At 43.5% G+C, this 27,960-nt stretch overlaps 1 protein-coding gene across 2 annotated transcripts in view; it reads left to right on the forward strand.

Annotated features, from left to right (window-relative positions):
• Positions 1-27,960, forward strand: part of DDC (dopa decarboxylase) — a 116,926-nt gene that overhangs the window by 13,608 nt on the left and 75,358 nt on the right. For both annotated transcript variants that reach the window (XM_073332727.1, XM_073332726.1), the window contains 4 exons: positions 7,666-7,783; positions 8,696-8,932; positions 24,403-24,516; positions 26,808-26,927. In XM_073332727.1, the coding sequence (XP_073188828.1) occupies positions 8,711-8,932; positions 24,403-24,516; positions 26,808-26,927 (456 nt within the window). In that variant the 5' untranslated portion in view covers positions 7,666-7,783; positions 8,696-8,710. The remainder of the gene's footprint in view (positions 1-7,665; positions 7,784-8,695; positions 8,933-24,402; positions 24,517-26,807; positions 26,928-27,960) is intronic.

Here is a 27,960-nt window from a genome sequence, read left to right on the forward strand (position 1 = left end):
AAATGCCATACAGTGACTGACCTTGATCGTACCTAGGATGCAGTGTCATTGTAGCTGTGTTGGTCCCAGGATACTAGAGACACAAGGTGGGTGAGGTAATATCTTTTATTGGATTAACTTCTGTTTGTGAGAGAAACAAGCATTCGAGCTTACACAGAGCTCTTCTTCAGATATCCTGCTGCCTGAAGTGACTCAAGAGTGTGAGTGCCAACCTCCGGGCAGGCTGTTAGGTAGCAGGGAACAATCCCCAAATTGTTTGAGTTCTGTACTTAGATTTCAACAACCACTTAACGCCAAGTGTAAACTCCCCAGGCACTATAACAGCCTAAATATGGAATCACAGATAGTCCCCTTGGGGACTCTGATCTCTCTCATTACCAGCTGAGCGTATCTTTGTGATAGATGGTCCTTCCATCAAGAATCGCAACAATATTTAAGTTACTCCCAGTTCCAAAGGACCAGTCACTTACCCCAGGTCAATTGCCCCTTAGATCTTTATAGCGAACGTAATACTTATAGCCATCCTAAAATAAATTAGATGAAGATTTATTAAACAGGAAATGGAAATGAGTTATTAGCAAGGTTAAAACAGGTAAACATATATACAGAAATGAGTTACAATCTTAAATTTCAAACCGTAATAGAAGCTTCTATAATAACCAAGCTCTGTATGACCTGTAGGGTCAGCCCAAGCTAAGCCCTGGGGGCGTCTTGTTTATGCCTAGTAAACGTTGCCACCCAGAGTCAAAACAGCATAGAAATACAGTTCTTTCTTGCTCCCACTGAAGCCAATAACAAGACTTCATTATCTCTAGTGGAGCATGGTTGGGCCTCAACAGCAGATGATATATGATGGTGACACATGCCCATAGATCTCTGTTGAATCTCTGGAGACTAATGAAGCTCAAGTAGAACACATTTTTGGTAATATTGCACTGTGATGGGGTAGTCTGCCATGGAGGGCAGTAGTGCCTAGTTGTCAGCCTCCCCCACCACCTGGCTTGGCCCTTTAAAGATTGGGAAGGGTTCAACAGATACATATAGAGACCTAAGGATCCTGGGAATGAATGATGATTAAGGAAGGAATTTGGAGGCTGTACCTCCAAGGGCCTGAAACCTTGCTGAGAAGGCAGGGCAAGGCTCCCCTCTCACCCAACCAATTGGGAAAAGGTTGGGAAAAGGGGAGCAGCATAAAGGCTGCCTCCTCTATCACCGCAGACAGATACTGACAGCAGAAGGCTGGCCAGCTGAACCCTCTAGAGTGGGAGGCTAACTGGGAAGTATGCTCAGATTCCTCTAAGCCAATGGGGCCTCGGATACAACCCCAGTCCCAGAAAGAGAACTAAAGGGGAATTCATGTTTACAGGAGAGAGATACTGATTGTTTTAAAGCAAAGGGCAGAGAGCTGCTAGCAGTACAATTCAGCTTTTACTGGGAAGAACTGAGACTGGATTTTAGGAAATGCTTCTTTAGCTGGTCCCAGGAGGTATAGTGAGGAGCTGCAAAGTTGAGGCAGGCACAGCAGAGTCTGCAGGTCTTGTGAAGAGGATGGTGAGCGAGCTGAAAGTAGGAGCAGCCCAGAGAAAATGGGGGAGGGATTGAAGGAATGGTCCTTAGCCACCTAAAATGGGTCCTGGGGCTGGAACCGAGAGGAGGTGTGGACCCTTGGTTCCCCTAGCTCTCCCACAAGAGGCGAAAAATGGGTGTCAAGAATAAAAGAAGCTAAGCAAGTGCCAGGCAGAGGCCAGAGATGATCTTAAAAGTCATTAGATTTTGAGTTTTCTATTTTCTGTTAACCTCCAGAAAGGGGAATGGACTGAGCAGTGACCTGGCTGGAGGGCTAGGCCACATACATTGTCAGACTGTTGTGGCACTAGGATAACTGAAAGGAGTGTTAGGCTAAGAAAATCCCTGTAACACTGCACCTGGACACTGGGAGGTACTCTGGAGGTGAGAGGCACAATGACATGCACTTATATACCTGGCATTCTATCTACCAGGTTGGGTTTGTTAGTGAATTAGGGCACTGAAGTATGCAGATAGTGTTTAGGAAATGGTAGCGGGAGAGAGGGAGGCACACAGACAGAAAGGTTAGTGAGCTGTGTCAGGAATTATAGTAGGTAGAACTTTGATCTCCATAGTAGTTCAGGGAGATGTAGCTATTTTCTAGGGAAATTTTGAAAGGCCAATTGAAGAGAATCATGCAGATCAACCTCAAAATAAATAAATGCTCTCTCAGAAATTATAGCTGTTCCCTCAGAACCAAATATTAAAGATGCTGAGTGCCTCCTGAAATGCACGGCATGGGCCCAACAGGCCTGCAACTGACAGAAGTTGGGAATACCTGAACTTCTCCCAACAGCAACTGTACAGGATGGGGCCTTCATTGTTTGTGACCCAAGTAAAAAGAGACCACTCTCAGACATGAGAGAGAACCTGTGCTTGTGAAATTTCCAGCCAAACTGTGCAAACTCAAGTCCCAAACCTGCAATTCTTGTGCATTCAGAAGTCTATTGACTTGAAAAATGTGGAAACGATAAATAAGTCTTTACATTTTGGGGGGCTTATCTCCCTGAACCTGGACTCTGAAGTTTTTTTGAGGTATCCTGTTGCTTCTCACCAATTCATATCCTGTATACTGAAGCAGTTTTGTGATAAAGGTCAGCTCTCTTTCCATTGTGCTATTGCCCCCAGAGTACTTTTTGTGTGAAATATGTAGTGCCACCAGGGTAGCTTTCAAGGATTTGTTTTGCTGTGATCCTTGCGGCAGAGCTCATCCACTGTAATGGAGATTTCAGTTTTCTAGGTGTGGTTAACAGGGCAAAGTGATTTATTTAATCAGAGTCATATATATTGTATTATCAACAGTTCAGAAGGAGAGCCAAAAAGATTATGTGGGTTCAAAATGGTGCTGTAAATCCCAGAAGAACTAAGATAAAGTAAGAGGGGAAAGAAGTGTGACTTTAAATGACCCATGTCATTTACAGTGGACGAGAAGCTGGATATGAGTCAGCAGTGTGCCCTTGTTGCCAAGAAGGCCAATGGCATTTTGGGATGTATAAGTAGGGGCATAGCGAGCAGATCGAGGGACGTGATCGTTCCCCTCTATTCGACATTGGTGAGGCCTCATCTGGAGTACTGTGTCCAGTTTTGGGCCCCACACTTCAAGAAGGATGTGGATAAATTGGAGAGAGTCCAGCGAAGGGCAACAAAAATGATTAGGGGGCTGGAACACATGAGTTATGAGGAGAGGCTGAGGGAGCTGGGATTGTTTAGCCTGCAGAAGAGAAGAATGAGGGGGGATTTGATAGCTGCTTTCAACTACCTGAAAGGGGGTTCCAAAGAGGATGGCTCTAGACTGTTCTCAATGGTAGCAGATGACAGAACGAGGAGTAATGGTCTCAAGTTGCAGTGGGGGAGGTTTAGATTGGATATTAGGAAAAACTTTTTCACTAAGAGGGTGGTGAAACACTGGAATGCGTTACCTAGGGAGGTGGTAGAATCTCCTTCCTTAGAGGTTTTTAAGGTCAGGCTTGACAAAGCCCTGGCTGGGATGATTTAACTGGGAATTGGTCCTGCTTTGAGCAGGGGGTTTGACTAGATGACCTTCTGGGGTCCCTTCCAACCCTGATATTCTATGTGTTCATGCTTAAATCTTGTGCATTTCTATTGATCTCGGAGTGGTAGTTGATAGAACGGTTCAGGAGTTTTCCATTAAAAATGTTTTTGATAGAAAATGTAACTTCTTCAAATTTTTCCACAGGAAAATTTTGATTTTGATGAAATTTCCTGATTCTTTTCAGATGGGAAAAAAATTGAAATTACATCTTTTGTTTTGGGTAGGGTCAACCTGAATTTAAATATTTCAGTTTGTTGAATTGAATCAAAACAATTTTTGGTCAGTTAGATATTAATCTGTGTCAATTTGTACTGCCATGAAGCCTCCTGAGAGTTGTAATTTAGGTGTCTCATGCCCCATTCTCCTCTATGTGTGTGTCTACACAGAAAAGAAAAACCCATGGCTGGCCCATGCCAGCAGACTTGGGTTCCTGGGGCATAGGCTGTGGGGCCGTTTCATTGCTGTGTAGACTTCCAGGGTAGGGCTGGAGCCTGGGCTCTAGCGTGAGCCCAGATATCTGCACAGCAACGAAACAGACCCACAGCCTGAGCTCCATGAACCCAAGTTGGTTGGCATGGGCCAGCCGCGGGTGTCTAGTTGCTGGGTAGACCCTATGAGCTAGGCTTCCTGGTTGGACTACATCTCCCATGATGCACTGTGGTCTCCCATCTTCTTTAACTGCCATGGTGCATCAGGGGAAAAATAATGCAGCCAGGAAGCCTGGCCCATAGAAAGGAAGGGGCCATGAAGCACCAGAACTACAACTACCATGAGGCACCACAGAAGATACAGTGCAATAACATTTTAACATTTCTGAATCAAAATTTTTCAGAACTTTCCATTCTACAAAAAATGTCAACTCTTTGTCATGATTTGGGATGAAAATAAATGTTGAAATACAGTATTAAAACAAGCAAGCAAACCAATACAATGCTTTTTCTGGCCAAGATTGTACCTGAAGGCACAACCCTGCACAATCCCAGGATTAGCCCTATTTTGCCTCAGTCACCCATCCTAGGCCCAATTTCCTCCAGCTTTCCCCTTGCTTGGAGTAATCTGCTGCTGGCCTATACAAGGAAGCACAACACTTCTTCCAGCTCCCTGGCACACAAAGTTTGCAGGCTATACCATCCATTTGGATGGTGCAGCTTGCCCTACTGGAGCCTTTGGACAGCTTCACAGGCAGGGACAGAGGGGTAGCACAGCAATGGCGCGCTGGGGCTATTTACATCCCCAAAGGCACCCAGATAGAGCAGTCCTTGCAGCTCCCCAGGACAGGATCTTCCTAGTTTTTTTGTGGGGTAGAGAGTAGACTAATTACTGTCCTTCCACAACTGTGCAAAGGCCAGGGATGATTTAGCCCATTGCTTCCTCACATTACAACTAAAATTTGTATACCTGAAAAGTGAATTTTGTAATAGGTGGGTAGAAAAGATTAAATAGGCTCAATAGAAACACAGAAGTTGGGAAGGATCGTCCATCCCCAGATCACCTGTAATGACAAGATATTGATCATGCTGGCTATGATCACCTAATGATGATTCCATTCTCATTGCTCTAGGGAAAGGGTAAAATCCCTGTAGGTCCAGAGCAAACTCTATATCTCAGAGACAAGTTAATATACTCTAAAAGTGAAATCCTGGCCCCACTGAAGTTGGCAGCAAAACTCCCATTGACTTAAATGAGGTCAGGATTTCACACCAAATCTGCATTTTAGTAAAAGGGCTCAAACCACAGAGTTTGGAGCTGCAGATGGATCCAAACATCCCCAAGCTTTGGATCTAATGTCCCACTGCTTAAGTTGGAATAAGTGTCCAGAACACAACTTATACTATTAATGTAAATGAGACTTAATTGTATCATCATCAGAATAATCCTACAGAGAATCAGAAAGGTGTAAAGATACCTTTGAATTAAAAGAAATGTCAGCTCCCAAAGAAAATCCTGTTATAAGGAAACCTTACAACATGTCACAGATTAATAACTATAATATTAAAATAATTGGTGATGAGAGAATATATGCAAATAAATTGATATTCATAGAATGTTGCTGAATTCATGCCCTTTACATTGTTTTTTGGGAAAAGATAATGTCATGTGAAGAAATGTGATACTAAGAAAAAGCAGAAGAACAAAGAGCTTGTGGCAGATGAGCAGTACCACTGTCTGTTCTGGCACACATGGATAGTTCACTGGACATAGAGATGCTGACTGAAATGTTAAACTGAATTAATACATGCTTAAAAGTACACAAGAAATATCCATGGTCAGTGATGAATACATACAGGGCCAAATTCTGAAGTCCTTACTCAGTTTGTTTTATATGGTCCTCACTCAGGCAAAACTTCCATTACCTTGGCGAACAAGAGTTAAATTTCCATACAACTTCCTACAACTTCCATATCTACGAAGTTTTAGACTGGGAAGAGAAGAACATGTACTACTCATGTGGCTTTTAAAGTATGCTATAACTACGAACTTATAAAATAAGGTTATAAAACAATCAGAATATGGATCCGGGTAGTACAAACTGAGGGCTATATTGGGGGTATTTTGCAAGCAATAAAATATGTAGTTTTCTTTTAGAGAAAAGCTCTAAACTAAGGAAGCATCAGGCTGACCACTGAGCTGTGTTTGTATTGTTTCAGCAGATGTATATACTGGCTAATGGTTTATGTTAATTTATTTAGCAACAGATTGATAGAACTACCATTCAAACACTCAGTGTGCCTGTCATAAATATAAAGGGAAGGGTAAACACCTTTAAATCCCTCCTGGCCAGAGGAAAAACCCTTTCACCTGTAAAGGGTTAAGAAGCTAGGATAACCTCGCTGGCACCTGACCAAAATGACCAATGAGGAGACAAGATACTTTCAAAGCTGGAGTGGGGGGAGAAACAAAGGTTCTCTCTGTCTGTGTGTCGCTTTTGCCGGGACCAGAGCAGGAATGCAGTTCAGAACTCCTGTAAAGGGCTAATAAGCAATCTAGTTAGATATGTGTTAGATTCTGTTTTGTTTAAATGGCTGATAAAATAAGTTGTGCTGAATGGAATGTAGATTCCAGTTTTTGTGTCTTTTTGTAACTTAAGGTTTTGCCTAGAGGGGTTCTCTGTGTTTTGAATCTGATTACCCTGTAAGGTATTTACCATCCTGATTTTACAGAGGTGATTCTTTTACTTTTTCTTCAATTAAAATTCTTCTTTTAAGAACCTGATTGCTTTTTCATTGTTCTTAAGATCCAAGGGTTTGGGTCTGTGTTCACCTATGCAAATTGGTGAGGACTGTTATCAAGCCTTCCCCAGGAAAGGGGGTGTAGGGTTTGGGAGGATTTTGGGGGAAAAGATGTTTCCAAGCGGGCTCTTTCCCTGTTATATATTTATTAGACGCTTGGTGGTGGTAGCAATAAAGTCCAGGGGCAAAAGGTAAAATAGTTTGTACCTTGGGGAAGTTTTAACCTAAACTGGTAAAAATAAGCTTAGGGGGTTTTTCATGTAGGCCCCCACATCTGTACCCTAGAGTTCAGAGTGGGGCAGGAACCTTGACACTGCCATTGCCAGCATATCCCTGGTTACTATTTGAAATTCTGAGTCATAAAGCCCCTTGGGTTGCAGAGAAGATACACTGTTTGCTCAGTGACTGTCTTTCAGATGGGAGATCAAACTCAAGATCGGCCATCAGAACCATACAAAAAGAGAGGCCATACTGACTAGAGTCATTTTACTTTTTGTAAGCTAAGAACATCTAGATACCAGATCGGGGAAAGCGGTCCTAAGTTAGCCCCAGTATTGTCCATCTCAGTAAGGCATAGAGAGCTGGTATTAAGCACTTAAGTTACTTGTGTTTAACAATTATATAACTCTAACACAACAGGAACCAGTCTCTGGTTTTGGCTGCAGGCTGTAGCTTCCTGTAGTCCAGAACTTTGCTTTCCTTAACACAGCACTTGTACATGACAGTCGTGGCTGCTCCACATGGACTCCGATTCCTCTTTGGTAGCATCAATGTATTTATCCAAGGGTGTTTATTAGTGATCTCTTTCTTTTTCAGCTTATGAGACAATGCTTGCTGTGATACTATAAAGACTCAATTACTGAACCAAAAGATTCTACCTCTTTTCAAGACTTCAGCCAATTACGAACTACCAACACAGATAATTTATATCTAAGTAAGTTACTTGTGTTCTATTAACCAGGTGATGCTCAGGTTTTTCCTAATATAGTTAATCTCTTACAAAGCTAATACCTGATTGTGTGTGTGTGTGTGTGATCTAAGCATGATAGTCACTTGTTTTCAAAATGCAGAACTGTGTTTCACCAACCAGTTCCACTCTGGATACTGAGAAACAACTCCGTGAATATGAACGAGTGATTGTAAAGAACTCAGAACATTTAAGCACTGTACAATGGGCTTGACCCTGCATTATCTAAGCACTCAAAACCTACATTGGCAACGCACCAGCGGAAATTGTGTGTGTGCAAAGATTACAGGATCAGGCTCTCTCTGAGTATAGCTGATTATTAGCATTATTTATTAATCATTATTATTAATTGTAGTAGTCCCAGAATTCCCATTAAGGATAAGGAGTTTAAAATGAGCTGTATGACATGAGGCAACAGGTGGATATCACACAGACAGGGGGAGTGGAATACAACACTAAAATCATTGTGATTATTGTGGTAAGTCTGACACCCCCTCTGTCTAGCCCTTGTCTTTTAATATGGCACTATATCCTATATGTTGTATAATGCTGGAGCTGAAAGGATGATGTGTGTGCCACTGGTAGTGGGGATTGAACTTGTGTGACCTCTTGTGCTTAATGCGTTAGCCTCCACTGCCTGAGCTGAAAGAATCAGCTTTGTTAATCAAGGCTGTAGCAGGCTCAGCAACTTCTCTGTGTTCCAGCCACCCATTGAGGGGGACAGAACGCCACACTAAATGGGTGTGGGTTGTATATGTGTACCAATAAACTAAGAATCAGCTAGATGTCTTCCAATGAGGCCAGCTTCAGTTTTTAGATACCTAAATAAGTGGCCAATTTTAAGAGATTCGTTCAAAAGTGACTTCTCTTTCTCCTTAGGTTTTTCTGATATTGATGCTTCCAGCGCCAGTTAGCATGGATACCACAGAGTTCCGAAAGAGAGGGAAAGAGATGGTGGACTACATTGCAGATTACTTCGAGCAGTTAGATAAGAGACAGGTGTATCCTGATGTGGAACCAGGATACCTGAGACCCCTCATTCCAGACTGTCCACCTCAGGACCCTGAGACCTTTGAGGATGTCCTTAAAGATGTTGAAAGGATAATCATGCCAGGGGTAAGAACATCTTGAAACAAAGTTACAGCATATTATAAAGCCTATGGGTGAAATCCTGGGCCCAGTGAGCTCGATGGCAAAACTCCCATTGACTTCTGTAAGGCCAGGATTGCACCCTAATTTTTTATACTTACATATGACAAAGCACTTGACACAGTTAATGTTTCTATTCTTATTAGAAACTATCTCTCCTATATTTGTGCTTCAAAGGGCCAGTTCTTGGAATTAATCTCCTCGACCCTAGATAGGACTAGAAAAGGCATGTTTCATCACTTTCATTTTTATCTGACCTGTAGCTGATATGCTTTCTACTCCTAAAGAACACTAGATCTTTTATAAACCAGGATTTTTATCCATAACATGCAGTACATAAAACACTTGTTTGAATTTCTTGTTTAAATGTCAAGACTCTCACATGGCTTTTCTTTTTATTACTAGGTTGACTAGAAAAGATTTTTCCACCTATTTAGCCTGTTAACTTACTCCCATAAATATTGGCTTCTTCCAACATCTTTTAATGCAGATGACCCCTATCTAAATATCACCTTCTGGATCAGTGTTGAAACGGACAATGCAAGACACAGCAATTGATAGTGTCTCAACTCTCTGACTCCCTTTTGCTGTTATCTTAGGACTGGCTGTCATTCTTCTTTTAAACCCGAGCTCATTTCTCAAGGTCTCTGGGCAGGTTCAGAGGTGAGTGAGTGGTTAGTAAACCCAAAGGGCATGGCTACACTAGAGCGCTTACAGCAGCGCAGCGGTGCTGATGCAGCTGCACCATCATAAGCTCTCTACTGTGGCCACTGTAAGCTGACGGGCGAGAGTTCTTCTGTTGGCTTAATTACTCCAGTCTCCGCGAGTGGCAGTAGCTATGTCGGTGGGAGAGGTTCTCTTGACAACATAATGCTGTCCACACCAGCGCTTATGTTAGTGTAACTTATGTCGCTCAGGGGGGTAGTTTATTCATACACCTGAGTGATAAAAGTTATGCTGACATAAGCTGCAGTGTACACACTGCCTTGGCCAGGGATTTCACCCTGTGCTCTTACAGAGGAAGTGAACTGGGGTTACTTCTGAAACTTACATAGCCTCTTTTGAGATAGATAAAGTTCTTGTGACTGGGATAATACTAAATATGGAACCAGTGTAGTGTAAACTTGATTAGTTAGTATATTGTTGTGATAAATTTGATCCCTTTTCATGTGCCAGTGTAAATATTTGTCCATCTGATACACTTTATCTGAACCGATTACTGTGGCACCTGCTGTCTTTTCACAAGCAAACCGAACTCAGTGGGAGTCTTTCCATTAAGTTCAAGGATCAAGCCCTAAACACAGCTGAAATGCCCACAGCAAAAGCACTGTGAGTAAGAGAATTTGTGACCAAGGCGTGGAACTATAGCTCACAGTTACCCAGGTAGTCTTGTCTCTGTATACACCTATACTGAGCAATATAATTATGTGGGTGTTTAGGTTTAATCCTATATATGCACTGTGGAGCAGATGCTCAGCTGATGCAAATTGTCACAGTTCCATTGATTTCAATGCCAATTACACCAGCTGCAGATCTGCCACATAGATTTTTATATAATTAATGAAATTTAGAACTGTTCAGGAATGGGAATTTCCATTCCATGAAAAACTTTGAGATTTTGAAAACTGTTTATTTTCCAATTCAGAATAAAATAAAAAAAAGCTTTGAAATTTTCTGCAAAAAGGAATTTTTTTTAAAACATCATTTTGGATCATTTGGAATTTAAAGTTTTGATAAATGTTTCATTCTGACTTTGATTTTTTAAAATAAATTTCAATTTCAATAGCATCATCCAAACATGTAGGAAATTTCATCAAAACCAATATAGTCCTGATGAAATGACATTTTCTGATTGAAAAGCCAATTATATGAAATGTAATGTTATTTTAATCACATAAATGCCAGACATTTCTGAATCAAGGTTCCCATAGTAAGCTTGACTCTGCATTACTTGTATATATTAATGACAAAAGTCTCTCGAAATATTGGCCAAGGTAGTCCATTATTAACCAAATATAGAATAGTAAAAATTGCCTGTACTTTCTTTAAACAGAGACATATGTAACATTCTTTGTTACTCTGGGAACAGTTTATCAGTTTATTTTTTTAGGATTTTTTTAAGGTGGAGGGAGATAAATTGCATCTTATTTCCCTTCTCATCTCAACCCTTCTTCACCCCAAAATCGCTGAAACTCCTTGCAATAATACTGGGTTTGTAGACAGTATTTTTCAATGATAGCAGTCAAAACATCTTACAATTCGCTATATTTGCTGTATTCTTTTTACCCATGGGGGAACTGAAGCCCAGAATGGTAAAATGACTTGACTGAAGTCTCACAGCAGGTCAGTGGCAGAGATGAGACTGGAACCCAACTGTCTTGTCTCCCACTCCCATGCCATATCCACTGTAAGGATAAGACCAATGTATTTTGGTGGGTCTCTGTGGCTATCCCTGCCACACAGACATTCCCTAGGCAAAAAAATAAAAATGGTGGCTTCACTGAAGAATGGCAAGAATCAGTGGCAACGTATGATAAGTATAGAGTGTCTATTCCCCTCAAGGTTCACACAATAGAATAGTAGGGTTCTGTGAGTCAATAGGGGTAAACCTTCTTCTGGAAACACCCGTATATTAGTTAAATTGGAGAGGGATCTTCAAAAGAGAGTTTTCACAATAAAATCATGCATAGGTGCCAACTCCATTAGTGGGTGCTCAGCACCCATCGGCAGTCCCGCCAATCAGCTCCGATCAGGAAAGGGGAGGAGCGAGGGTGGGGTGTAATCGGAGGAGGGGGTGGGGCAGGGGCAGGAAGAGGTGGGGTGGAGCTTTGGGGGAAGGGGTGGAGTGGGGGTGGAGCCTGGGGCAGAGCAGGGGTGGGGCACCGCTGGGGAAGTGAGGAAGCCTGCACCTGTAAGATCATGGCTATTTTTTCCACTTTAAAACAAATCCCTCCTGCTTTGTGGTGACCAAAATGATTCAGTTCAACAGTAGGTACACCCACGCAACAAACGAGGATTTAATCCTTGTATGAAAGGTCTTTTGCTGAAGAAAGAACATCACAAAAAAACTTGGCACGGGTTAGGGGAAATCCAACAAATAAAATGTATTTGAGCAGCGTCAGGCTTAGTGTTGTTGAACCCAAGGCATTTGTAGCAACGTCTCTTTCCTCAATCTCTCTCTGACGGTTGTTTATCACTGTGAGGCTGATAGTAAAAGAAACATCTTCATCACATTCTTTGTGATATTTGCCTAACTGTCTCAATATCCATGTGGCAACTTCCACAGATGCACCTTGGCTTTTTCAGGGATAACAGCCCCCCCCCCCCCAGGTCAGAATTATTGTCCTTTTTCTTTTCACTGTGTGGTGCAGTTAGAATCTACTGTGTTTCATCAAGTAAATGGCTTGTAGCTAGTAGGCAGTTTAACTTGATTAACCCAAGATGAATGTCACATCGTTTTAAGGATCACGCAGGATTATAGCTCTGGTGATAATCACCTGCATTGCTGGCTGATTATGAATGTCACCATGAATCTGTGCATGTGGGTCTGAGACTGGTGACCATGGGAGTTTTTATGCTAGGAAGGAGCAAGCCTTTTACTGGAGTTTCTATGGCATTCATTCTTCATATGAATCTTTCAGCTTGTAATATTGTGTGCAAACCACTGGGAAACAATTTGTATTAATGCCACACGCAGCTTATGGGTGTTTTCATGGAAAAGGCTGCAAATGAGCAATATAGTTTTTCATATCTTAAATATTTTTGGGAAGGCTTATAGCTCAAGCCCTCCCTGGTCCCTCTGAAGACCCTAATCTTACCCTTGATCAGCTAGAACCTGGGGTTTGAGATTTCTGGTTTGTTTGTTTTTAATGGTTAGATTCTGGAATATTTCAATGTGTAGTGTGTATTTAATTAAAGATGTATCTCCTATTGGAAAGGGATTAGGTGACATAATTGGCCTTTCCCTTCTTTAAGTGAGTGTATTTATTGCTTGTTGCACAGCTCCTCATCCTTTTTCACAAACCTCCTCCCATGTAGCTGTTGAGTTGTACTTTGAGGCAATATTACCCATGAGGCATGCCAGGGCTATTTAAAAGGCTTTAAAATGGGGGAAATTAAGGGGCTAACAGATGGTACCAGGCGACAAGATGCTGCTTTCAACTGGTGAACTTGGAAAGTACAGTATATGCTATAAATGCTCTAAGTGATCACTGTCAGAAAGGCAGGATCCCTTCCTTTCACAGAAAGTAGAGGCCTGTCTACACTACAAAATTAAGTCGACTTTATCTAATTCGACCTCGAGGCTCCGAATTAATTAAGTCGATTGTGCGTGGCCACACCATGTCTCAATGGAGTGTGTCCTCGCTAGCAGTGCCTTCCTCAGTACACTAAGCAGTGCATTGTGGGTAGCTATCCCAAAGTACAGCTTGCCTCAGTGTGTTTTGGGAACTTTGTTCAATGCATCATGGGACCAAAACATTGTCACAGCAGAGAATGGGTACACTGCATTGGCATCCCATGATGCACTATGCTCAAAGGCAAACAGCCCTGTGGTTTTTGTGCCTTAAAACCGCCGCACATATTCCAATACCCCAGAAGCATGGAGCCTGCTCAGTTGTGCACTCTTGCTGTGAGCATCTCAAACACCTCACGCTTTCTCCTGCAGTATTTCCAGAGCCGAAGTAGGGTCCGCCGTGTGGAACATAGCGATGTCCTGCAAGCCGCCCTGCTGCAAGCCATTGAAAAAAACAATTCACAGTTGCTGCAGGCAGTCACAGAGCAGCTGCACTCTGTTGAGCGCCGTAACTGGTCCCGTGAAACAAGCACTGACTGGTGGGACTGCATCGTTTTGCAGGTATGGGATGATGAGCAGTGGCTGCGGAACTTCTGAATGCAGCCACCTTCCAGGAACTTTGTGCAGAGCTTTCCCCTGCCCTGCAGTTCAGCAACACAAAAATGAGAGCTGCTCTGACAGTGGAGAAGGGAGTGGGGATTGTTATTTGGCAACTTGCAACCCCAGACAGTTACTGGTCAGTGAAAAATCAATTTGGAGTAGGTAAATCAACCATGGGAGCTGCTGTGCTCCGAGTGTGCAGGGCCATTAATCGACTTATGCTACTAAGAGTAGTAAGTCTGGGAAATGTGCAGGACATAGTGGATGGTTCCTTAATTGCGGTAGGGTGATAGATGGCACACACATCCCCATCTTGGCACCAGACCACCTTGCCAAAGAGTACATAAACCAAAAGGGATACTTTTCAATGGTGTTGCAAGCACTGGTGGATCACAGGGGGCGTTTCACCGACATCAACATAGGATGGTCAGGAAAGGTTCATGATGCGTGCATCTTTAGGAACTCAGGTCTGTTTAAAAAGCTGCAATCTGGGACTTTCTTTCAAAACCACAAAATGAACATTGACAATGTTGAGATACCTATAGTTATCCTGTGGGAACCAGCCTAGCCCTTGCTCCCATGGCTCATGAAGGCATACACCGGCCATCTGGACAGCAGTAAGGAACAGTTCAACTATAGGCTCAGCAAGTGCAGAATGGTGGTTGAATGTGCCTTTGGTCATTTGAAAGGGTGCTGGAGAAGTTTACTAACAAGATTGGACCTTTGTGAAGAGAACATCCCCATGGTTATAGCTGCCTGCTGTGTGCTCCATAATATCTGTGGGGGGAAAAAAGGGGAGAAATTTTCTGCAAGGGTGGATAGTTGAGACAGATCTCATGGCAGCCATTTTTGAGCAGCCAGATACCAGGGCAATAAGAGGACCACAGCAAGGGGCACTGCATATCCGTGAGGCTTTGAAAAGCCGTTTCAATAATGAGTGACAGTAACGTGAGCGGCTTGTCTGCATTGTGCTTTCCCAAACCTTTACCTGCCTTGTATCACTGTCCCTGTAAAGCCAACTCCTGCCCTGCTTCTACTCAATAAAGAACATTTATTTCTCAAATCCATTTACTTTATTTAACAAAAATAAGTAAAGAGGAAGAACAGGAAAAAGAGGTAACCTTGGGGAAAAGGGTAAAGTTGTAAAGTTGGAACGTGAGAAACATTTTCAACTGTGTAACATAACACCACATTCCAGACCATCAAAGGTCTGAGAATGGTCTCCCTCTGTTCCTTGTACCCTCCCCCTGAGTTAAGTGAAAGGGATAATGGACTTTTCACCCATGCCTCATGGAACACTTCAGGGAGGGTGATTCTGCGCCAGGCGATGCTGGCTGGCTGTCCACCAGGGTCCGCAGGGGGACTCTACCCTCCTGCTTCTGTTCCTACAGTTCAACCAGACGCATCAACATGCCTGCTTGGTCCCTCATAATCCGAAGCATCTCATCCTGCGCCACACACTCTTGCTCATTGGAAGCTTTCCTGCTCTCCATGTCCATGTCTAACTTCTTGGACAGTGAAATCCTCCATGCTCTCAGATCTGTCTCAGCTGTCCCGGAGGCGTTCATTATCTCGGTGAACATGTCCTCCCGTGTTCTCTTTCTCCTCCTTCTAATCAGCAAAAGTCTGCTTTCAGGACACATTTCCAGCTGTCAGTTACGGGGAAAAATAAAGAAGCCACTGTACGTGACTAAAATGTTTCCACAGCAAGGCCGTTTTCATTTAAAAAAAAAACAACCAAACTCTTATTACACTAGGTGCAGCCAGAACATCATCAGAATCTGTAACCTTTCACTGTGCCGTTTTGCTGCTCCTGCCACGGTGAGTTGTGCCCTCCCCACCCCCTGGGTCATAGGTGACCTCACTTTTAATGAAGTTTATGGCAGGTTCATGTCGGGAGCAGAGGTAGCTAGTCGAACAATGGCCCTTCCCCATAGCATCACAGCAAGCTGTTTATGAATAGGGGATGGGGGCGGGGAGGGAACATTTTCACTCCCAAATTGCGGAATCTCTCATGTGGGGCCCCAGTCCCCTTTCAGCCACTTTAAACTACTTGCCGATCCATACCAAGCACAGTAAAGGCACATTAACAGCTGCGTGGTTTGGCAATCCGGAATGGGGGGGGGGGAATGGGGCGTGTCTATATGCCCTTTTTTTCTTATAAGAGCATTTTTAATGAGAACTTCCCCCATTTCCCCTAGGGGACCCTGTGTGATGTGACAATCTCCTGAGGGTAACAGAGGCAGAAAGGAAGGCGATGCTGCAAGTGTCTGGGTATAGACCCGGTCCTTATGCTGCTATGCTGTGTACCGCAATAATGCCAGCAGAATTAATTCAGGAATTCCGTGGGAAACTGTCCTGCCATAGTGGAAGAAATAAGAGTGCCCTGTCTAGAAACCTTCTGCCAAGGATTGCAGCGTACCACCATGAAAATTTCCTAGAGATATCCGTGGAGGATTCCCGGGCTATCCCAGTCCACATAAACAGTCTTTTCTGGGGGCCACCCTCTGCGTAGCTGGAGCGGCCTCTTCTAAGCAGAGAACCACAGCACCTCGTTTTTTCTTCTCAGTAAATAAGCGAAACCACCGAATTTATGTGCCTGCTAAAGTTTAACTGGACTTTGATTGTAACTGTATACTCAACAGAGGTGCCTTCCCTGGCATCACAGTCGGCCACCATGATGTCCTGCGACCCACAGGGCTCCACGGTTAAAAATATTTCCTGGCTCTCTGGGAGAATGGTGCCGCCTCTAGCCTGTCTCCCATTCTCCTCCTCATCCTCATCCACCATATCATCCTCCTTGTTGTCCCTAGACTCATATACCTGTGAGGTGTCCACATTATTTGTGGGGGTGCTGGTAGGATCACCCCCGAGAATCGCATGCAGTTCGTTGTAGAACCGGCATGTGTGGGGTTCAGCACCAGAAAGACTGTTCGCCTCTCTTGCCTTCTGGTATGCTTGGTGAAGTTCTTTTATTTTCACACGGCACTGCTGTGTGTCCCTCGTGTAGCCCTTCTCTCCAATTCCACGAGCGATCTTTGCATAAATGTCAGCATTTCTTCTGCTGGATAGGAGCTCTGCCTGCACAGATTCTTCTCCCCACATGTGGTGTTTAGATGCTGCTTGTAATTATTGGAACTGGGAGCACTGGCTGTTGGGAATCTGAAAGAACAGGAAATGGGGGAGAGGGGGAGCTGAGGAGGCGGATTGAGAGCTACCAAGGGTGCAGCAGCAGCTTGGTAAAGAGGTTTTCCACTTTAAAAATAAAGTTCTGTTGAAGTTTGTTAGTACCTTGCGTGGTTGCTACAACATTTTGGCGATGAGAATGGATCTTCTGCCTCTAAACACACCTGCACCCTTTCTGCAAAGCCCAGGTGATCCTCCAATTGCTTTTATTGCCTGGATCCATATGTTTAAGACTTATCTGCTTGCAATCACTGCTACAGAGATTTCTGAAGTAAGAAAGCGTGCTCTGCTAATCCACTGCCTTGGAGCAGAAGGGCAGCGTATATTTTACACGTTTCCCCTTGCAAATGATAAATATGAGACTGCACTCACTGCATTAAAGAACTTTTTTGTGCCAAAAGTGAATGTAGTAGCTAATCGCTACAGATTTTGCCAGCAGAAAACAGGGGAGATTATAATGCAGTATATTGCTTCGCTGAGGAGTCTGATTGTAACTTGTGACTTTGGGAATATAGCAGATGAGATGATTAGAGACCAGCTCATTTGGAAAACAACCAAGCTTCATGTAAGAGAACACTTAATTCTAGAACCACAATTTACACTAGAAAAAGCAATAACCATTGCAACCCAGATTGAGTCAGCTACCGGTGAAGCCAAAATAATGAGCATGGATACAGGAGGCACAGTCCAGGCTTTGCAAATGGCTAAACTGGAAGGGTGATTGTGGATAACCTTCACTACTGATTTCTTGCAAGCATACTGGGCTACACAACATGGCACAACGCAAAGATCACCCGCAGAGTTACTGCTTGGGAAACAGATGAATACTAAACTGAACATTGCTGGATTGTTAAAGGCACGACCTGATGCCCCAACCGAGGATGATGTGAGAAAAACAGTTGAACAGAACCAAGCAAAGTATAAGGCTCTCACAGACAAGCGGCGGGGTGTAAAGGAACCAAAGTTTGAGTGTGGTTCCTTCGTTAGAATATGAAAACCTGGAATTTTATGCAAAGGGGACCATAAATTCACAGCTCCTCTTAAAATCATAGAGAAGAAGGTGATATCGACTTTCTGATGGGCGGGTATGGCATGCTTCTTATCTTACATCTGTCTATGCACCAAGAGTAGATTATGCCAACACCCAGTCTGCATTGGATGACTTCACCATAGTACCAACACAACAAGACATTGCCCTGGAACTGGGGCTTGAGAGACAGACAGCCTGTCAGACCCAGACGACCACCTGTCTGGACTAGAGACTGTTATGTAGTATCTACAGTGTTTTCAGTGTAATATTTCTGCCAACAGTATAGTGTCTTGTTTCATGTTTGTTCCTGTGGTTAGAACAACAATGTTTATTTTAATTCGGAGAGTTTCTTAAGAGAGGAGGGACTGTGGTGTTTAGATGCTGCTTGTAATTATTAGAACTGGGAGCACTGGCTGTTGGGAGTCTGAAAGGACAGGAAACAGGAAGGAGGGAGGGGAAGTTGAGGAGATGGAGTGAGAGCTACCAAGGGTGCAGCAGCAGCTTGATAAAGAGGTTTTCCACTTTAAAAATAAAGTTCTGTTGAAGTTTGTCAGTATCCTTGCCTGGTTGCTACAACACCACCCAGCGATGAGATCCACCCACCTCCTGTGCAGACCAGGCTGGAGCGCGTTTGGGGCGTGTAGTCTCCATGATCAGCTGTGCTCAAGCTGGCATGCTCCCAATGCTGATCAAACAGGAAATGGGAAATCAAAAATTCCCGGGGCTTTAGCAGGGGAGGAGCTGTTTCCTGTGTACTTGGCTGCAGTGCAGCAGAGTTGAGAATGATCTCCAGAACGGTCACAGATGAGCATTGTGGGACACCACCTGGAGGCCAATTAAGTTGAATTACACAAAGCTGCATCTGCATTACTTCGCAGTTCACCCATGATAATCAAATTAAGCGCTATGCCTCTCGCAGAGGTGGATTACAGAAGTCGACATTAGAGGGAACTTAGGTTGGCGTAAAGGGCCCAGTGGTGTAGACACATATATTAACAGGTCAACTTAAGGCAGCTTCCTTCGACCTAACTTTTTAGTATATGTAAGCGGGGGAATAGTCCCGCTCTTGTGGGGAACTTTCCTGGCTTCTGCACTACCCTGGTGAAGTGGGCTAGCGAAAGGATCTGAGTCCTCGCTCCCACTTCCTTTATCCAGTGACCTCCCTGCCCTTGAGGACTCCCCTTCCACTCTCCTGTCTGGCTGAGTCCTCGTAACCCCAACAAGGCTGGGCCCAGGATTCCTGGGGGGCTCGACCCCCAACCCTGCTGTGGTCACCTAGGACAGGGGCTAGGGTGTCCCCACGCCGAGGTACTCTCTCTGCACTGGGCACTTCTCTGACCCACTGACCATTACATACAATTTAAAGCAAATGCAAGTTATTTAATCAACAATTAATTTTAAAAAGAATAAGGGAAAATGGGAAAGGTTAAAGGAAACACATCAGCCCGCTCTGTGGTAGGGAACATCACAAACAGTGTCTCTGGAATGTCCGGGCAGTTCACAGTCTGTTCCTTCTAAGTCCCTGGCCTCCTGCTCAGGCCCTGGTTGTGCTGTAGGGATGCTGTGGGTTGGACACTCGCTCTGGTGGTGGCCACATGCTCTCAGGCTCTAAGTGGTAGGACCCTTCTTCCCAGTGTCACCCCTGCCCTGTCGGGGTTATGATCCAAGCCTGGCCTGCAGAGCCCCTTGGCTGAGGTGTCTCCCTGTGCTGGGCCTGCTGCCCAGGGTCCCCCTCGGTCTCCCCAGCTGCTCACCGCACCCAGCTCCGGACTGCTCCAGCCCCAGCTCCACCACTCTGTCTCTGCGCTGCTGCTGCTCTGCCTCCAGCTCCCTGGGCTGCTTCTTTGGCCCCTCTGGCTCTGGTTGCTGCAGCTCTGCTTCCAGGACAGGTCTGTTCTGCGGGCTGCTTCTGTGACTCTGCTCCCAGCACTGACCTGCTTCCTGGGCTGCTTCTCTGGCACCTCTGGCTCTGGTTGCTGCAGCTCTCCTCCCAGGGCAAGTCTGCTGTCTCTGGGCTGTGCCTCTGGCCTTCAGGCTGCAGCTCTGCTCCCAGGACAGGGTCTGCTCCCTCTGGGCTGCTTTTCTGGCCCCTCTGGATCTGGCACAGCTCCGCTCCCCAGCTCAGCTCAGGCCCCTGCTCTCTCCTTAGCTCGGCCCCACTCTGTCTGACCCAGGCAATTCCAGCTCACACGGATGGGACCTCCCTGGTCACCTGACTCCCTGATTAGCTGGCCCGCCCTGTCATTCAGGCTGACCTGGAGCATTGGACTCTCTCCATTGTTCCTGGGGACTGTCAGTCTCAGGGTCCTGATTTCCCATAGACCCTTCCCCTTTTAGTACTGGGAGCTAGCCAACTAAAACACCCCACTGACTGTTAGTAAGGGAGCAACAGTCCCCTTACATATAGACCAGGCCTAAAACTAAAAACGTGAGAAGAGGTCAGTGACTTTGGACACCATGGTTTTTGGATGCCCCAGTTCGAGACAGCTTGGGCCTGATTTTTCCAAGTTCTGAGCACCCCCAACTCTAACTGAAGTTGAAGGAATTCTTAAACACAACCCTCCATTACTATTAACTGAAAAGTCAGACCATAGCTCGCTTTGCCTGATTTGGGTGGCCCTGTGTAACAATGTTTCGTCACAAATTCATACAGCTCCTGTCCACCATGATCATATCTTTAATGACAGTGTCAGTCTGAGGATTTGGGTGAAGGAAAGTGAGATTATTCTTTACATACAGTGAATCAGTTAAATATTGGAAAACACAAAAAGGGTTACAGAAACAGTGAGTCTCCTCTCCCACGATTCTCCTATTTCAGAAGTAGAGCCCAACTCTGTGCTAGGAGACCAGGCATAGTTACCAACATTTTAAAACAGTGTATCAGGAGAATATTCTCCAAATAAATGAGAGACCTCTGGGCTGCCAACTGATGGAAGACTTTGTAGACATTCCGGTGAGTTTTAGCTCTTATCCTGTATAATGCTCTAGAATTGTTTATTTATATTTGTTCTTATCTGGGATTTGAGTGTTATTCTTTACTAAGCATGTTATTATCACAGTACTTTCAAAACACTTTAGACTTTTTGGTATTGTACCTTACTCATTTGTAATTTGAACCTAATAAGATTTACAACAGTTGTGCCCTATATCATATAGATTCTTTTAGGAATTGCTAGCGTCATGTTTACAGTGGTGACATAAGTTAATTCTTAATACTGATGTTGCAAATTAATGTGCTACTATTTCCATATACAGCATTGGTCTCTGAAAATTTATATGTTCTAGCAATTGTACAATTAACTTGTATCAGGACTGCAGTTTTTTATATAGAGGTATAGCATATTTGATACCTCAAAGGTTTTCATTTTGTAGTGAGAAATTGTATAGTGTCAGGTTTGATATTTGAAATGTTTGGATTTTTGTTAGTAACTTTAAAGTTTAGGGAAAGAGTTTTATGGACAGAAACAAAAGAGAGAATTTTTGCTGCTTAGATTTATGCTGCCTTAACAGGCACTAACTGGAAACATTGTTGACAGTTAGTCTCAGCAGTGAGGTCAGGAAATTCATTAACATAGGGAATTCATTTCTCTGAAGTGAGAGCTGAGTCACCTTGCTGTGGCAGTGTGGGAAAGCTCGCATTGCCACTGCCCATGCTGTTCCTGTGGATAAAGAGAGGACTTCAGTCTCCAGAAGCTTTCAGAGGCACTAAATTCACCTGAGATTTTTTTTTTTCCGAATTAAGGGAAGAGGGAAATTTAAAGAAAAAACAAACCCTTCTTTTCTAACAGCTGGTATGGGTGTGGTTCTGGAAGACTGGAGAAGGGCAGACATAGTACCTATATTTAAAGGGAGGAACTCAGGGGACCTGGGAATTATAGATCAGCCAGCCTAACTTTAATACCTGGAAAGATACTGTAACAAATTATTAAACCATCACTTTGTAAGCACATGGAGGATAATAGGGTTATAAAGAATTGCCAGCATGGATTTGTCAAGAACAAATCATGACAAAACAACCTAATTTCCTTCTTTTACAGGGTTACTGGCCTAGTGGATACGGGGAAGCAGTAGATGTGATAGATCTTGGTTTTTAGTAAGCTTTTGATATAGTGTCACATGACATTCTCATAAGCAAATTAGGGAAATGTGGTCTAGATGAAATTACTATCAGGTGGGTGTCATATTTTGGGGGGCAATCCATGGATTGTGTCACTGCCTACCCTCTAACTCTGGGTGCCTTAAATACTCTGCTGCTGTGGCTCAGAGCCTGGACACCAACAGCCACCAGATAAACGTGCAGTATCCCAAGTGTCTGTGTGCTGTGCAGCCCTGAGTCAGTGCTCTGACCCCAGCAGCCTGCCACAATACACCAGTTCCACCCTGGTTTCCACCAGCCTTGGTTAATCCTGGCAGGGGTGACCCCAAGCACATGTCCAGTCCCAAATTTCCCCCAAACAGTCTTCTCTGTGGTGTTTAGCCTTCTCCTGGACCACTCAGAGAAATATTAAATTCATTTGCTCTATTAATGAGTCAATACCCACAGCTTTCCATATTAATTGATGTTCACAATTCCTTCCATTCAAACACAACACTGAACTGGTTTAGATTAAAATAAAACAAGTTTATTAACAGAACATAAGTGATGCCAAATAAGAGAGAAAGGTGTAGAGATGGTTACAAGCAAGTAAAAGTGACAACATGCATCTAAGAGTCTAAAATTTAATCTAGCAAAGTACAGTCTTTGTTTGTTTAAGACAGTTTCTCTCACCAATTATTCTCTGACAGTCTGCTAACAGTCTGCTAGGGCCTTTCACAGAAGTATGAGGTTCTGGTTTCCTTGTTGTCTTAGGTGAAAGATAAAGATGGACTTTCTCTGTGTCCCTTATATTCCCAAAGAATTGTCTTTGTTCTCAAAGTTAGGAAGGTCTCCTGGGGATTCAATCCCCAGTATCTCCATGGGGTGCAGGAGCCATGTTAATTCTCTGTCTCTCGTGTTCGGGCTTGAGACAACCTCTTCTGGTTTAGCTTGATAGCTCTGTTTATGGCTAATATGTAAATGGAAGTAAATGCCCATTCCCTTGTCTAGGACAGCCTTGTCCTATCCTATCATCTTTACCTAGGCTAGGCTGTCTTAGTCTTAAATATTTTCTAGTGACATTGTACAGAGGGAATTCATAACATCATGTATAAGGTTAACGTGCATTTTACAATGCTATTAATGACCAATGTGTTATTTGTTTTCAAATGGTACCTTACAAGGCACGTTTTGTACAAACATCATTGAAGTCATGTGTAAGGTTTGAATACAGAAGTGCTAGGATCACACATGCCCCCTTACAAAACTGCAGTAGGATCAGCCCCTGGCTGACCCATATGCTTTGGGTCAGAACCCTCCTGCCTGGACAAGGCATCAGCCACAATATTTTCTTTCTCCTTAATATGTACAATCTCCATGTCATGTTCTTGATGCTCCAGCATAGTAGCTTAGAATTAATGTCTTTGGTTCTGTGTACTCAGACTAATGGAGAATAGTCAGTTAGTACCCTGAATTTCCTGTTAAAAAGATAGGCTTGTAACTACTTGGCTGCCCACATTATGGCATAACATTCCTTTTCTATGAGAGCAGTTCTGCTCCATGGGTATCAGTTTCTTGCTTAAGAAAGCAATGGGGTGTTTTGTTACTTCCCCTGACTTCATTAAAACATCACCTAGCCCTATGACAGGTGCATCTCTATAGAGTTCAAACACTTTGTCAGAATCTGGATTGGCCAGAACAGGCTTTTCAGAAAAAAATTTCTTGACCTGATCTTGACACATTTTTTTTTTCTGAAGATTAAAAGACCAAGGGGCGGGGGAACCTGAGAACGGTCTTTAAATATGTTAAGGGCGGTTATAAAGAGCATAGTGATGAATTGTTCTCCATGTTCACTGAATGTAGGACAAGAAGTAATGTGCTTAATCTGCAGCAAGGGAGATTTAGATTAGATATTAGGAAAAACTAAACTTTCTAACTATAAAGGATAGCTAAACTCTGGAATAGGCTTCCAAGGGAGGTTGTGGAATCTCCCTCACTGGGAGTTTTTTTTAAAAAGTCACCTGCCAGGGATGGTCTAGGTTTACTTGGTCCTGCCTCAGTGCAGGGAACTTGGTGACTTCTCAAAGTCCCTTCCAGCCCTACATTTCTATGATTGTGTGGAGCCCAGATCTCTGAACCCTAATCCCTGCTGCCCTTGATAATCTTGAACATATACTGAAAACAGGACAGTTTCCTAGATGTCTGGATGTACCATTATGATAATTAACAGTGACATTTCTTGTCCAACACAGATAACCCACTGGCACAGTCCATACTTTTTTGCCTACTTTCCTACAGCCAGTTCTTTCCCAGCTCTTCTTGCTGATATATTGTCTGGTGGGATAGGATGCGTGGGCTTCTCCTGGGTAAGTTGATCATGGCAGATGTTGCTGTGCAGCACAAAGGCATATCCTGCAAAGATCTAAGCATGTGAATAATTTTACTTGGGGTAAGCAGTCAGTACTGAAGTCAATGGTAAAGTTGACTCATGAGCATAAGTGTTTCATAACAACTATGGAATGACTCTGATAATGACAACCTTCCACCTATGAAAACTTTCTATCCAAAAGATAGGGGGGTCGGTAGTGATAAAATGGGAAAAACACTCTGTCTATTCTCATTTCCTAAAAGGACACTACCAGTAACAAAAAATGAGCTCTCAGTAGTTTTACCATCATGATATCCTATTATTTTAATAAAATGTTGTTGTTATGTGAAAGCAATAGGGGACATAGACTAATTAATTGACAATATAGGAGGAAATAGTGAAATGAATATACAGAAAATCCTGTCAGATACACAATGTAAACAGAAAAATGTTTGTTTTCTTCTAATCTTTCATGTATATTCATTTTAGGTGTCACAAACAACTCATTTTTAAAAATTCTAAAGTGAAGTTACTTTTAAACTAAAGCATCCTTCAAAACAATATTTTATTCTGAAGACAAGGTTTTCCAAGCGGAGTGGTGATAGAGGGAAATACAGGCTCCTGTGTTAAAATAAAATCATTGGCTGGACTGGATGTCTCGGTGGATTGATAATGGTTTATAGAGCCTTTCAACTCTAGATCACTCACTTGAATGCAGCCCAAATCAGCAGGGACTAGAAGTTGTTAGTGACAAAATGGTTGTTTGCTGGCCTATGTGACAAGAATTGATTAATTTATTCAGTTCTCAGTGGGAAAATGGCCACACTAAAAAAACCCATAATCATGACTGGCAGTGTGTACGGCCATAGAAATTGCATAACTCTCTCAGCCCTAGGAGTGGTCTTCCCAGACAGTAGTAAGACAATATGGCCAGGCAGCCTGGCAAAACCTGAATTGCTGCCTTTGTTCTACTTGATTTGCAGATACAATGAGGATCTCACCCTCCTGCACTATCCGCCTGGGAGCTTTCACAGCCCCATAATTGACTTACAAATTAAAATAAACGATGAGGTGATCTAATAAACTCTTCATTAAGCTGTTAATATCCAGCTGTGAGAAGATAGGGTACTGCATTAGGACCCATTCTGTCACTCTTATTCATGGAGAACAGTACCCTATTCCATATTGGTTCTTGTACCTTCCTCATGACCATAGTATCTGAGCACCTTCCAGTAGTACAATAAGTGATGTAACTAATACTGTCTTTGTCACATATGATTCACTTTCTTTCTCATCCTTTCCACATGAAGAGAACTGTGTGTCGTGGACTGTTTTGTTTTTGGTTTGGGGGATTATTTTAAAAATTTATGTCAGTGGGACTGTTCAGAATAAGGCACTACTCCATGTGAGTAAGTGTGTCAGAAGCAGACCCTTAGTTTGACATTTGACAGTCATATGTGTAAGTAAGAATATGGTACAGTGATCTTTTAGTATGTAGTAGGAGTAAGGTATGGGCACCCCCTCATGTGAGCACCGCATGGCTGCTACCTCAAGCAATTTTTCCTGTGATTACTGTCACGCTGTGGTCCCACTAAGCTTTCTCCACTCCCCACTACTAGAAGAGGGAGGAGATAAGGGAACTCCCTACCCTGATCCTGCTGGCTGGGCAGGTGGGATGACTCTTCACTGACACTCTCCTAACTTCTCTGCAGCTTGCTTCCATGATCTGTATAATGTGCCAGGTTGGGCAGAACGCAGGGACACTAATGAGCTCTCCTAATCTGAGTGTAGGGAAATACTTGTGGGGTCTCCAGGGTATGTTTGCACTGCACACTCAGCCCAGGTTCTGACTCAGGCTTGAGCCCAGTCACCCACCCTTCCATCCACATACAAATCTGTCTGACTCAGGTCAGCAAGCACTCAAGACCCAGGTCCTAGGACCCTGCTACAGCGGTGGATCAGAGCATGAGTCCCACTAAGACTCAGGTCCAAGTCCTGCTGTTTTGCAGTGTGGACTCAGGTCAAGCCACAGGCCCACGTCAGAAGGTCTGTGTAGTACAGTATGAACACAATAGCACAGCTGTGAGACCTGGGTCTGGCAACTGTAAACTCAAGTTTACAATGCAGTGTGGATGCTCAAGCATGGACTTGGAAACACTAAGTCCATAAGCCCAGGTTCCAGAGACATACCCTCAGAGACCAATGTTTGGCAACTGTTGGTAAATGTTAAATTTTAAAAGGCAAGCTACTGTAGTCGGTTTATTCCCTTTGTTTCATCCCCCAATATAGGCTGCAAGTCCAGCTTGCACAGAGCTGGAGACAGTCATGCTGGATTGGCTGGGAAAGATGATTAATTTGCCTGAAGAGTTTTTAGCTGGGAAGGACAGCGAAGGTGGAGGAGTCATTCAGGTAAGACAGAATGAGAAAACAGACCGTGCAGTGAACGTGCATGTCCTCATTGTTTAATAAAGCCTTCAAACCAAAGCCCTAATGAAGGGAAGATCAAAATGTTTCTGCTTTGTGGAACCCCTTCAGATTTAACAGAAGCAGAGACAGGCTTTAAGCCTTTGTACAGAGAAACTTTGCATATGATGATTACTTACAACTAAGAGATCAACATCCTTCTGCTCCCAATGAAGGCAATGGACGTTTTCCCTTGATTTCAGGAGTTAGAAAGGGTCCTAATTCACTTACAAAGTCAAGTTCGTGCAACAAACATTTGAATTGAATATCTGTATAATCTCCTGACTTTAGTCTCTCTTATATAGAATATAAGTATAGTCTCTTGACCACCACATTTAATAGAATAAATAGAAGGAAATAGGGTCATAACATTTTCAGTGAAGGGAAGTGTATTAAGAAGCTCAGCTGAGAGTTTGGTCTTTGGTCTTTTTTGGACATATGATGTTTAAAAAGTGAGATGCTGATGTTTTATCAAGAGAAGGTGAACTAGAGAATTGTCTCTGGTCACATGGGTAGCACCTTCATGTGTGTAACAATGTGATACAATGTAACGGGCTATGAGAGTCATATTGTCATTGCTGAAATACGTGTGGTGTGTAGGCACGAAGGGTACGTCCACGGTGTAGCTGGGAGATGTATTTCCCAGCTCAGATAGATGCACACACACTTGCTCTGATAGCTAAAAATAGCAGTGTGGCCAAGGCAGTACAGGTGGCAGCTTGGGCTAGATGCCTGAATACAAACCTGGGATCTCAGATGAGATTGTACTTGAGTGGCTATCCTGTCGCTGCAGTCACACTGCTATTTTTAGTGCATTAGCTCGATCAGAGCTAGCATATGTATATCCACCCAAGATGGGCATTACACCTCCCAGCTGCAGTGTGAATGTACCCTAAGAAATCTCATGATTTCAGGTTGGAGAGTGGACAGGGATATGAGGGGAGAGTTGTACGTGAACTTTGCACTCTTATACAAAATG

The sequence above is a fragment of the Lepidochelys kempii genome, chromosome 2 (genome assembly GCF_965140265.1).
Source record: "Lepidochelys kempii isolate rLepKem1 chromosome 2, rLepKem1.hap2, whole genome shotgun sequence".
In the NCBI taxonomy this organism is placed as follows: Eukaryota; Metazoa; Chordata; order Testudines; family Cheloniidae; genus Lepidochelys; species Lepidochelys kempii.